The 13985-nt window shown below is 40.6% G+C and overlaps 1 protein-coding gene across 3 annotated transcripts in view; it reads right to left on the reverse strand.

The window, feature by feature from the left end:
• The window catches only part of TEX10 (testis expressed 10), a 59576-nt gene extending 45916 nt beyond the window's left edge, over positions 1 to 13660 (reverse strand). Inside the window, exons 1-6 of one of the 3 annotated variants that reach the window (XM_055703785.1) lie at positions 13550 to 13660; positions 13051 to 13188; positions 10035 to 10223; positions 8555 to 9261; positions 2644 to 2887; positions 522 to 634 (exon numbers count right to left, since the gene is read on the reverse strand). In XM_055703785.1, the coding sequence (XP_055559760.1) occupies positions 522 to 634; positions 2644 to 2887; positions 8555 to 9261; positions 10035 to 10214 (1244 nt within the window). In that variant the 5' untranslated portion in view covers positions 10215 to 10223; positions 13051 to 13188; positions 13550 to 13660. Of the gene's footprint in view, positions 1 to 521; positions 635 to 2643; positions 2888 to 8554; positions 9262 to 10034; positions 10224 to 10328; positions 11523 to 12956; positions 13189 to 13549 lie in introns of those variants that run through there. The other 2 variants (XM_055703786.1, XM_027797915.2) reach the window with 2 other exon arrangements.
• Positions 13661 to 13985: the final 325 nt, after the last annotated feature.

A 13985-nucleotide genomic window follows, 5' to 3' on the forward strand; every position in this document is an offset into this window, starting at 1 on the left:
TGCTCCAGTGCTGGTTTGCCATAACAAGATAGGCACAATGTGTCCCATCTCCCCTCCTAGCTGTATTTAGCCATCCCTGTAATACAACTATAGAAGAGTAGATGTGGGTGAAAAAACAATGTTTTAACTATGTTTTGACGCAATTCAGCAAGCGACTTAAGAAAACACGCAGAAATATGAAACTAGTCAGACGAATGCAAATCACCATTTAGCAATATGCAAATTCCACATCAAGAGTTCAATAAAACACTTTCATTTCTCAAGGACAGCATTTTAATTTCTACTGGAGGCTATTCAGACAACTTCCTACACAATACTTTTACAAAGAACAACCAAAATTTCTCAATTCAAAGCAGTGCCACCTTCCTATAGAAAATTCTCTACAGAACTTCAAGGAACACACAATGAAAAGTTTTCTTTTCCAACATTAAAAAATTTAATACTGGATAAAGCGCATGACTCACATTATCTCTTCTCTTATGAAATTAAAAGCTGTAACATGACATTGATTTCATTCTTACCCTTTGCACGAATCTTTCTTTTTGTGTTTTACTGTTTCTTGTAAAGAATAAGGAAAATGACGCATGAAGTGGTGCTTGAAATCAACAAGGTAATTCATTCGAAGCCATAGTTCCTGTTAAGGAAAGCAGATGACAGAACACATGGTAGTAAGTGCAATACATCAATGCAATCATCTTCCAAAATCCATTATTGGAATCAATGAAAACCAGGAACTTTAGCTTCTGTTTCATGTTTTCATACAGATTTACTTTCAGATGTAAATGTGAAGGCCTGTGCATGAACCTGAAGGTCCATAAAACAACGGGGTAAAAATTATAATTTAAATCAAGGTTAAGCAATGTTTAATTCAGACTGGACTGTATTCAGTATATTTTCTTAGCACATATTAACGTGGATATATGCAGTATTAAACTGAGTGAGTTACAGGTGTGAATTAAGTGTGCTTTTGTATCAATTTATCAGAGTGAACTCTGATTTACTTGCAGTGACCGTCCCAAGTTTTCCATTAAGATGTATTCTGACTCTCTATCTTCCCCATTGTTAGTGTACTTATTCAAAGCCCACTGACAAAACATTTCCCAGTAGAAAGGCCATTCTTAGAGAAAAGGACTCTTTCAAAAATTTAAAACTAATTTTACTTTATATGTTAGCAGACATCCACAGTCACCGTTCCACAGTGTCCCGCAGAACTCATGAAAAAAAAAAAATCATGCATTACTAACAAATTGGTCACATAGAATAATTTTTTATATATATTCAAAAAATTCTACAAATAAGAATGACCATTATACTTTTTCAAAGATTAATAGGTTTCCACTAAGCAGATTCAAAGTGGTTTCCCAAAGTGTCTGTAATAACCACTTTGGCCTGTAAGCCCAAGGGCTATCAAACCAGCAAAGCTTCCATTTTCAGACTGAGCCATTTGAATACATTTTTTATATATAAACGTGACTATAAAAGACAAAATAAATTGCATGTAGTATCTAAACCACAATATGCTCAAAAAAAAAAAAGTTGTATGGGCATCAATTTTTTTTGCCAAAATGTCCTAAGGTCATAATGCAACTGCATGTACCTAACCCAGCTCCTACCTTGACACAGCAGCACTCCTTTCATGTAACCGAAATGCAGGCACCCTATGGCTAAGGGCAGCATCTCTGCAGTACCCTAAAGAAAAAGGCTAGGGGCAGTAAGTGGGCCCAGGTATTTACCTGGCCACCTGCCTGCTTCCAAGAGGCCCTCTAGAAAAGATGAAGAGGAAAAAGGGGAATGGTGTGTTTTGTTCAGAACCACTGAATCCACCCCTCAGGCTCTGCATGTTGGGTAACTCTGGTCTAATGCAATTAATTCCACAAATGTTTTCCAACAAATTATTCTATGCACAGATTTTTGTTTACCAAATGGACCTACAGTCCTCCACACTAGTAAAACAAAGAGCTGCCAAGACACTGCTTCTACCTACTCTCAACAGTCAAAATGGAAAGTGTGTTATTTTTCCAGTTTGCAAAACTCTGGAAGAGCAGCAAAAATTACAAAAATACAGTGATTCACTTATCAAAAGACGGACAAAATAATTTGGGCAACAAGGGTATTTTCCAAAGTTCTTATTGAGGTTTTGGTAGTATCACAAGACATCAAATCAATCATGACACAATACAGATTGCATCAAACAATTACAGGGGATAACTGTGGTATAAGATCCTACCTTTCCAAGGGTTTAGGGTTTGTTCACTTTCAACCCCCACCCCTGTAAAATTTTTCAACACATAAAAAAACCAAGGCACAAACAACTCCATCCTACACGTTGTTCATATTTATATTCTAGAGGTTATCAGGGAGACAAAATGCTCCTCTTCTCCAACACCACTTTCAGTTTCAAAACCTTTTGTGCTGCAATTTGTCAAGAAGGATTCATGGAGACTATTAGTGAAGTCATTGTTCAGTTCAAAAGATTTTCTACAGTAAGAGACTTGACAAAATCCAAACTCGAATTCTACTCAAAACCCAGGCTTCTTCCCTCTTAATAAAAATATTTCCACTACTTGCAATCACCAGATCACTAGTTCCCAATCAAAACAAAATGGACTGTCATTATTATGCCACAGATCACCTCTCCCTTACCATTTTGTATGTTTCATCATGTCGCTTTGTGAGTTTCCACAATAAATGTATTATACTAAGCACTTGCTGCATAAGCTGCTGAGATTCTGATTCCAAAAGGTTTCCGAGAATGGGAGCTGATTGTGCAGGAGATGCTTCAATCCAGCACTCAATCAGTAATGGAATTATTATCTCAATAAAACCTTTTAAGTTTTCAGCCGAGGACAGGCCTTTTTCTGCACTGTCCATTACACTTGCCAGAGACCTAAATGAAAAAAGCAAAACAAACAAAAAAAGATAAAAGATAAAGATCACACCTTTACAAACAGATTAGAGTAAGACCACTTTCCTGCTTCCGGAATAACAGGAAAAGTTAGAAAAATTACTTTTTTAATACATTAAATGTTTACTTGCTTTCTTGCTAGAAGGAAAAAAGGGAGTTCAAACCATCTATAACAAACCTGCTCCCGAGTCTCCCTGCAAGTTTGTGTGCTTCTGTAACAACTTCTTAGATTTCAGTATTTCTTTCCCCATTGTTATGTGTGAAGTCTATGAAGTGGAGAAATACGCTTTGTATTATCACCTTCAACCAGCAGATAAGAATTCACTGTACTCGGCACAACAAAATAAAAAAAGTTTTAAGCTCCTTGAAGCCAAATAATGAAACTGACTACGAAGTATTGTCAAATGCATGAAGTTTATTACAGTTAATAACTATCTCCAGCTATAATAAAAATAATGGTTGTTCATATCAATGGGGGGGGGGGGGAATTAATTCTGCAAAAGTATAGCTTTAGTTCTCACCTGATGTTTTAAGTATAATGCTCTGGCAAGCAACTAGCTAGAAAATTATTAAGATGCTATCAACATGAATTTAAACAAAAATTACTAAAAAATGAAGAGACAGTGTAAATTAAAAGAAGATCTCCCAAGAAAGGAAGGAAAACAAGGGCTTCCCCCCCTGCTTAAAAGACTGTTTCAAAAGGCATTATCAGCACAAATGACCAAATCCTGCTCCTGGATAAATGCAGGTAATTTGTAACCATTTTAAAAAGAAGAAAGAAAGAAAACCCTGAATAACTCCTGCTAATTTTAAGCAATACAGAGCCCTTAATTAAAAATTAATTTTAAAAAGGAAAGAAATAAAAAAATCAACAATATTTTCAGTCAATGATTTCTGACATCGTTTTCCATGATTTTGTTTTCTACCTCACAGAAAGGAATTCCCATCATAATTCTACTTCCTAATATACATAAAATCGGTACACTGAACCTCCTGTTAAACTCCTTTCTACTTCAATTGTGTTCTCCAGGTGATTTTTCTTTACGTATATACTCAAAATAAAATCTGAAAAACTGTTTGCTTTCCTTCCACAGATAGGCAGAGTTCTGTTTACAAATATTGAAATTTAATATTGGATTAAAGAGGTAAATCAGTTTTCCCTGGTCATCCCGTCGTATCCAAATTATCCAATTAGTTATAGCCTTCTATGAAGCTACCCATCTCATGATGTTGCAATTATCTATAATATGCACATAATAGAAAATTGTATTCTGTCATTTCTCCCTGGTTGAAATTGGTATAGCAAGAAAATTACTAAAACAAACCAAACCCAGGTATTAAAAACTTGCAAAAGGAGCAGGGAGAAGACATCTACAAAGGACTAAAAAGGAAATGTGAGACAAATACAGGTTCCTTTCAATGAAGGCAAGATGGGAGAAAGAATTTACATCTCCAGCACAAAACAGAATGGACATGCAGAAACGTAACTGGTCATAAGAAAAAAAAATTTAATCTTTAGTACCTCCTACAACTATCAGACATCTTGAAATTTTATCAAGCTTAGCAGTAACTGCAGCAACCAATGTATGCAGTCAATGTAATTTGGCTTATTTGTCCCTATTTTGTTGCTCTATGCTGTGTCTATGCTGCAGACACTGCAGGCAAGACACCAGTTTCAGACTATAAAGAGAATTTAAAGTGGTTGCAACTTAAACATTTAACTCTCAGTCATCTAAAGACACAGTAGATAAATCTCATCTTCCAGTTATAACCACAATGAATTCTAAAGTGCCACTGGACAAGTCAGTTGACACCAAGACCGTAACATCACTGAAAAAGTTAGGCTGTCCTGTAAGTGCTATGCCATGACAGAACTAGACACTCAGCTGAGATTCTGAAATCTCAGTAATTAGTAATAGTCCTGAAGTAATAATCTTTAATCGTTCTCTGAAAATAATACCTGATATTACAGCAGAGCTCTGAAATTAGAGCATACAAAAACAATCTCCCCATTGAATAGTGCAGGAAAGCAAGAAGTTGGCAACACACACCTGAACACACTTCCTACAAAAGTACACCACCAAGAACAATCACAACTATTCCAGTACTTATCTGAAACAAGGGATGGAAAAAAGGAAGAATCCATGCCAAGTGGGATATTCCACCCAGCTGCTGAAAACATATGGGCAAGAATACTTAGCATAGCTTTCACATACCCCTGCAAAAGATGCCCCCATCTCTCAAGACACCTCCAAATATTCAAGATCAACAATAAAAAAGGTAAATAAAATCTGATTGCCAGTAACAGATTATGACAAAGCATTACTGTAACCCATCCAGTATCCATTCAATTAACAGTATCCTTAGCAATACAGGCTCACTGGAACTGGGAAGGTTTCATGTTAAAGTGTTGGATCTTTGTCACGTATCTGTGGTCACTATCTTTTAATGGTAAAGTGGCTTTCAGAATCATTACAAAAGCATATTATCTTCATATCAGCATGAAATACTATTGAGAGGAGCTGCAAGGTATTTGTGTACCCCTAAGCTGTCATTTTTCTTCAAAATGCCAATATTTTTATAAAGCGGGACCAAATAAAAGAAAACTAACATACCTGCCATAAGACATTAAGAGAACAGAAATTCAGCAAAGGGAAGTCGAGGAAGTGTAAAAGAAACAGAAAACAAGGGAACAACTTTCTGCTGCTTCAAATACTAAAAGTCATTGCAAGTTAGTAAGTTTTTACGGCTCAGAGCCTAAGCCAGGTTACTGTTCTTTATTGTACACGCTGCCATTGCAGCAAAGAAAACACCCAGTACACCAAGTGAACTGCATTTTCCATTTCTATCTGATGCACAGGTCACACCATATACATATTTATTCACTGTGCTTTTTCTTCCATTTTGGACTCTCAAGTGGTCTTCGCTTTTCTCTGCCAGCTTCGTTTTGTCCTTTCTCAGCAGAAACAGAAGCTCTCATTTCTCTTCAGCACCACTTCCAGTTCAAAAAAAAAGATCACACACCTTAGTATCACCACATTTAAGTTGTGAAGGCTTTCCATTTTTCCACACCTGAAATGAGTTTTGCAAAAAGCAGCAAAGTCAGAGGCACATATTTCAATAATCTCCTCATTCACTGTAATCTTTAATTCACACGCAGTAGGAAGACCCAGCACACAACAGAAAACAAGTCTTAAGATTTGCATTGTTGAATCATCTCGCGTTCCAAGCTCAGAATCTACGCTTTTTAATAAACACTAATACTGCAAACTGATTCTGAAAATCCCTTTCCATATCACTAGGTTATCAATTAGGTGCCATTCCTACCCATCAAACTTGCAAGATTAAAAACATACAGGAACTTTAAAAATTTAGCATACTATTAGTGGTGTTTGGAAGCCTACTTTTTGAAGAACAAAGATGAAGCTTACTTGCAGTATTATTGATGAAGCCATCAACACACACACAATTAGTTACTTACAGTTTGGCCAACTCACTATCTATAGTTAGGACTTGACTATTTGTGCATTGACTTATTTAAACAAAAGCACATACAGTTTGAGATTTGGGCAGTACTCAAGGAGCATTACAGATGCTTTGCACCTCTTATTAGAAGTAATTTCTGTCCTTGCATTAACAGCCACAGCAGAGGCCTGGGAATGCCTGTAAAAGGCCATACTTGGGATTGGAAGAGATAAAATTAAACATTTTCAGATTACTAAAAAATATTTCAGTGGCAAATGCAAAAGCCACCACAGCAACTTCCACTTCTAGAATTTCACAGATGGCCACTGTTGTACTGGCCTTCTGTGCAAAATTAATATACCAAAAATAGGCACAAATGCAATAAAACGTTTTAGTACCTTCTGCAGGTGCCCCTTCTCTTTCCATTCTTCTGTTCTGCTGCCATCAGCCTGCTTTGCCAATCTCGCCTTGGATTCCAGCAATGTTTCCTTCTATTCTTCTGGCTCCTCCTCATGCTTGCAAACGCCTTTTTGAAAGTATTTATAACCACAAGTGGATCACGATGTTTCACCAAAATCTAGCTCCTCAGAAAACCGGAATTCAATTCAGATGACACCAGATGTAAAGCTTAAATGCATCTTCAGCTATTACAGGGCATGGTATAATCACACACTGCACATCATTCAGGGCACAACTCAAGAATCCTCTGAGATACAGTGGTCCACACTGCAGAGATGAAGTCCATACGACTTTCTCATGCTCACCACCACACACTTTCCCCTGCCACAAGTGGGCTTCACTACTCTGGTTTCCAACTGAATTTCTACTTGCAGCAGATACAATGACTGAACTCTAATGCCATGTTAACAACCCTTTTGAGAATAAGCTGCACATTTTACTTAGCTTAATATAAATTTCCTATACCTACACCAAAAGTAATATGCTATCTACCAAGAGGAAGCCTAGCAGAGTGGGAATAGAATGGTCATTTCTGTGTCTCCATGACAGAGATGGAAAACACCCGCTAATTCAGGCCAACACTTGTGGTATTAAAAGAACACCTCCTCTTCTGCATTTCATTCATTCAAAGAATGAATATGAGATAGACATAGCAATGGATTAGGCAGTGGGATTTATACCTTTTCCTGCCACTGACCTCCTAGATGAATTTGGTGTAACCGCTTTATACCGCTTATTCAGTCTCCCCCAGCAGTAAAACAAGGATTGTGGTTTCTCTTCAAACCACCTTGATATCTATGGATCAGAAGCGCTGTGTAATGGCTAATCAGTTCCTGTTTTTCAAGTCTTCATTCCAGGTCTCCTACCAGCAGGTATGTAACATCTATAGTAATGCATATACATGAGGATGCCAATGCATATACATGTACCATAAAGAGGGGTGGGAGGTTTCCCCCTAGTTCGAGGAGTGGGTGAATCAGAAAGGAGGAAGAGAAATAAAGATGGTTAGTTATTTCTCCCTTAACTTCAGCTCACATCTATTTAGATTACTACTAAAACGCACACAAACCTTTCTCTGACTAAACACACTATGCGTTCTTCCATATTCATCAATGTGTCAGATGAGGTACCTTTTATCCATGGTGAAGATTAAAATGGTGAATTGATTATAAATATCTAGAATCAGAAACTCAGCAGAACTTCATACAGCCAGATACTTCTTAATGTCCTGTCCTTTTTAAAAGAAGCTACATTCACAAAAAACACTCCTAAGCTTATGATAGACTCTTCAAAGTAAAAGCACAAAATTTCAGTAAAATTCATTATCACTGCGTATGAAACAAACTTACATTTAATATAAAGAAATTCCCTGCTTGATGACAGGTCTGTTTGATATCCTGCAACAACCTGCAGTCGTCAGTTCACATTCCAAAAACACCTGTTAAGAGTTGGTCTTCCAAAATTATTTTGAATTGCATAAAATAAAGCTTTTATTTGATAACAAGAAAGTCATGATATACACATAGCACAGTCATCTGCTGAGCATTTCCATATTTTCAAACCACTGCAGTATGACTGCACACTACACTAAGTGTCCTAAAATATGGCTAAGGGACAATTCCGCAATTAGAATTAAACCGTTTTCTTCAGCAGCAACAAACAAGAGTTTAACACTGTGATCACACAGTTGACATTAATTCCTAAATTTAATTAACATTTTCTCACCTCAGTCTAAATGATGAGTTGATCTTTGGTCGTAAGCCACCATTTTCAAACAGCTGTACATGTTGCTGATTATTTGCATGGACCTTCCAACTTATACATATTGGGTTCCTCGCAGAATGAGGGCTATCCTTCTGTTCTTGAAGCCCTTCATCCTCTAGTTCACTGGATCCATCTACCACTGCTTGGAGAAACTTCTTGAGCCTGCTAAGTACGTTCAGCCTCCACTGCTGAGAAGTCACTCTGCGATTTGGGTTAACAGAGAGCATCCAGGAAAGTTTCTCTCTGTTTTTCAGTCTTTTTGACAGTTGCTGGTGAGAAATAAGCTCTACAAAATTCTTCAACAATATACTGCTGCGGTCTGTGAGAAGAGCTGGGTATGCTTCCAATAAAACGTCCAAGACTTTCAATGAATCTTCCTGAATTCCCTCACTGATATGAGTCATGGCACTGGATAGATGGGCACTTACCAAAGGAAAAAACGGAGCAATCTGTTCTGCTCTTATTTTTGAAGCCAAGAATTGCAGCAGGTGAACAGCTGCTCCTCTGACACCAGAATCTTTGTCTGTAAACACAGCTGCCACCTCACTTATTATGTTTGAAAGGTGTGCATCAATTACAAATGGATACTGAGACAGGAGATCTTTGAGCCCAAGGAGTGCATTATGCTTAACCCCAGGACTATAGTGATGCATCTGTGAAAGCAGATCCTAAAAGGAAAGAAACATACATACTTGCCAGCATTATTACTTTTAAGCTCCAGCACATTTTTCTTACAACACTCAAAAATACAGTCTATTCTTATAATGTACTGCTGTTCATAACAGTGTAATATGTTCAGAACAAGTATTAAAGCATAACAATGAACAAGTCATCAAAATTCAATTACAGGAAAAATAAGCCACCACGTTTGTCCTTCAGGTAATTAGATACTTCTCATTCTTAAGTTTATGTACAACCCTACTGACTTAACAGAGGGATGACCAAAAATAAGTCCTCTCACACTTGTTCTCAAAAGCACAACTATGAAATCTCAGTCTCACCAGCTTCCTTCAATTTAAGCAGATTGCTGCAAGAGACAGAAGATGACGCAAAGGAAGGACAGCAGAACCACCACTGAAAGAAATACACTATTTTTTAAAACACTGTCTCAGGAGATCTACTTTAAAAAAAACCAACGCCTTTAAGTTACGAGCCAAGACTTTTTAAAAAAATGAATGTTAATCCTCAATACTTAAATCAGTGTGCAACTTCAGTTTTTGCACTGGTAAAAAACTTCCCCTTGGGTTATACGCTGGTCCAGGAATTTGAGTCATTGAATTCCTGCAACAGCTTACTGTCAAGAACAAAGAAAGAGGCTAGTCACATACTCTGATGGGTTTCATTATTTATTTTTTAATGATTTTTTTCCCTAAACTCTAGTAAACATAGTAAGCCTAGATAAATGACAAGTAATTTTCCATCATTTCAGAATGTAATATACCTTTATGTTAAGTTTTCTATTTTGCGTAGGAAGCACTCCATCTTCTTTAAGCTGCTCAGGAATTTGTATGGCCTTTGTTTTGAAGGTAGTATCGGTTGCATTCTCTAGTTTAGGCTTTTTTTTCCCAACTTTTAATTTCACTTTCTGGAAATCTTCTTGATGTTTCCTTTTTTTAGTCATTCTGATTCTCTGCAAAAAGATATTCAGAATTTTAATTTGTTTAAATACACTACAAACAAGTATTTTTTCCACCAGAGAGCACCAACTTCCTAACAAAGGCTACTGTTTCCACACCTTTTCCTATGCATAAACTAGTGACGCTCCTCAGACAAGATGCTAGGCTAGACATGCAGACCGATTCAGCACAGTTGTTCTTCTAGTGTCCAGAAAACATTCTGCTGCTCCTTTGATTGTCTCTGCTCTGAGAACTACTTCATTGGAAAAGATGACTGAAGTAGCTGCATCTTCCGCTGCCTTATCAGCTAAGTTCTTGTTTTTATTATTTTAAAAAGTTCCTGCCAATAAAGCAATGTTTTATACAGTTGACTATTGGTTAAGGCAAAGAAGCTCAGCAAACTGTTTCATTTAATTTGTACATTGTTTACCAATTCAATCATTAACAGCATAATCTATATGGGTACACAGGTAAAATCATGGGTTTAATCAGCTTTCACTGACAACAACAGTATACAAGAACCTAAGAAAACTTCCACTACACACTGAAAAGTCAGCCTGTACATTTAAAAACACTAACCAGAAAAATGAAGGGGGAGGGGGATGACACTGAAAAACAAAGTCATTTATAAGGCATAAGAGATAAGGTAGTATGAGTAGCTATACTCGGAAGTCATACAGACATACCAGATGTGCAAAAATAAAACAAATTAAAACCGACCTCAGTTTCTGAATGACCTTTTGGCTTTGACATGTCTGTATTGATAAGAGTAATCTTAATTCTACCAGACTTACAAAAATATCCCAAAACAAAACAAAAAACCCTATCCACGCCAACAAACAATACACCACAGGCTCCTTTATTTAATCTTCCTTCCCTTCATCTCTGTATTTCTAAATTCATCCATAACAAAACTCCAGAAGCTGATGTGAAAACATTCAGCATCAGACACAAATTGTGCCTAGACTTCTGTTAATTAAGACCATGAATCCGAGGTCTGATGACTCCTAGAAGTGGCTGTAGTGATTGCTTACAATTTTTAAGGGGGAGACAAGCACAAAGCCATTCTGATGTTGGGGTTTAACATCTCACAACTTTCTAATGATCACAGGAAATTTATGGAGCTGGAAATCTAAATAATTCCAGACCACCACTGTACACAGTATAAAGCCCATATTGTCAGGTACACAAACTTTTTGTTTCTTCCCCCTTTGAAACTACTCTTTGGGTAACTAGATTTTGCACGTTCTTACAATCTGAACTATACAAAAAAGCTGCAAACACAACATTCAGATTTTAAAGACCATGCTAACTAAAAAAAAAAAAAAAAAAAAACAAAAAACCAAAACAAACCAAACAATACAGCTGACTAAACACAGAAATTTCTAAATAAAACATCCCAAACAATGATTCTTTTACGGTGGATATAATCATCATTCACTCTAGAAAATAGAATTCTACAGTTGATATTCCCAATGGACTTCAAACTGTAAATTTGTGCTTAGTACAGTACTTCATATACTTATCATCAGGATGATCACTACGGAATGCTTTAAAGCCAATTGTCATTTTCTATCCTTTCAAAACACTTTAAACAGCTGATTATACAAACATCTGACTACAACTTAATTTCCGCTTTTCGCATGCTAGCTTAAAACAGCTATATGTACAACCATTTAGCGTAAGTAACCTATCAGTTGAAAAGGCTTTAAAAAAACTTGGGGTTTGGTGCCAAAATAAAAAGGTTCTTTAGTGTCCAATTGTAACAACTATGGTTTCACAGGCTTTTGATTTTTACCATGTGCATCTTTTATTAAAGAATTACGATTTTTACTACTTGACGGAAAGACATGCAGAAATAGCTAGAAGCTTTTGACATGCACGTTATTTCCACTTACAAAGCTTGCTTTCATGGAGATGTTGAGCAAGCCTCAGTCTACGAGACGAATCGTTTGGCTTCCAATTAGCATTAAAAACTTAACAATACAGGTGCACACGCACCTGAACAAAGTCAGTGAAGTTATTTTAAAGGAGGAGGCTTATAAAATACGCTTTCCTCTTACTAAAACAATGTAGCACAGTTTACCTTGCATGGCACACTTTGGCAATGATTTATTGGAAATCTAAACATATCCCTTTCCAATTCAGATGTACCGCGCTAAATCAGAGATAAAACGGTTACAAAACCAAAGCCTTGAAAACACCAGAGTGTCTACCTAACAAAACATTAAGCAAAACTGTATACAGCTTATGAAGTTACGTAAATATTTTAATGAAACTTCTTGCTGAAACCGCCTTTTGACTTCAACTGCATTTTCAGCTGGCCCTCCTCCAACAGGACTGAGCTAAGTGCTCCTCAGAGTTTACGCACCACTACAGTTTTACAATCCAAACCATTACAATAGAAGTCAATGCCAGCTCCCTGCAAGGCGAAGCTGCACGCAGCGCTTTTCAGGAGCTGCTTCAGGTGCCACTGGGCCACCCTGGCCTCAAGCTTCGGGGAGCTGAGGGGAACCAAAGGAGCGACTGTTTCACCTGCGCTGGTCTCCCTCGCAGCTCTGAGGCGTATCCTCAGGGAATCCCGCTGCCAGCACGCTGACAAGCTCAAGCAGTCAGGAAAAACCTGAGAAACCGAAAGGCGAGGTACCTGCGCTACCTCCCCTCATCCGATAAAGCCTTCACCTGGGCCAGCCCTCCCAGCGAGGGGTCATACCTGGGCCAGCCGTCCCAGCGAGGGCGATACTTACTGGCAGGTAACGCTCTGGGCTCCCGCGCTGGACAGCACATCCCCCGTCACCACACAACCCCACCACAGGCCGCCTCACGCCGCGAACGCCATACCCCGAAGCCAAAGCGCTGCTGAGGCAGAGGCGGCGGCTCCTCCCGCAGGTCTAGGCCGGCAGGCGACCCTCCTCACGGTCCCGGGGCATCCTCCGGCTGCTCCCGACGGGCCGCTGCCCCCGCTCGGCGCCGGTCGCTCTAAGGGGCGTTCAAACAGAGCGCGTTACTGCCCGCCCGGTGCCGGGGCTCCCGGCGGGGAGGCCGCGAGTTCGGCTCCCGCGAGCCCCCGCAGCCGCGCCGGGGGATAACCCGGGGCTCGGCCGGCGGCGGGCTCGGCGGAGCGGCGGCGGCGGCGGACGACGCCCGCGGCTGTGCTCGCGCTTTCCCGCCGCGCTGCGCAGGAGCGCGCGGGCAGGGGGCGGGTCACACAAAAGGCGGCCGCCGGCGCGGGGCAAGGCGAGCCCGGCGCCCCCCCGCCGCGCCGCAGCCAGGGCCGGCCGCCTCCTCCCGCGCGCCGACGGCGCCGCCGAGCCCCGCGCGCACCGCGCCGGCCACTCACCAACCACGCGGCAGCGCGAGCACCCTTCCGCCCCCGACAACCTGCCCGGAAGCGGCCGCCCCACGTGAGCGGCGGCGGCCAGCGAGCGCCCCGCGCGGGAAGGAGCAGCCTTCCGCCCCGCTCCGCCGCGGCCGGGGCGCTGGCGCCACCTGCAGCACCGGCAGCCCCCGCCCGGGCGCCGGGTCACGGGCTCGGGGAGCGCGGGCGGGCGGCCCCTCAGCGGCGGGGGGGGGGAGGAGGGCAGCGGTGCCGGGGGGCTTTCCTCCCCCGAAGCGGTGCCGGGGTGCGGGGGGTAACGGGACCACGGCGGCAGTAGCAGCGAGCAGCGGGACTCGCGCCGCAAGGCTGGGAGCGCACCGGGAGAGGCCGCCGCGCCCGCGGCAGGCGGCTGCGCGGCTTCTCGGGAGGAGCGGCGGGCGCCCGCGCCGGGGCGGGC

This window comes from Falco cherrug, chromosome 3 (genome assembly GCF_023634085.1).
Source record: "Falco cherrug isolate bFalChe1 chromosome 3, bFalChe1.pri, whole genome shotgun sequence".
Lineage (NCBI taxonomy): Eukaryota > Metazoa > Chordata > Aves > Falconiformes > Falconidae > Falco > Falco cherrug.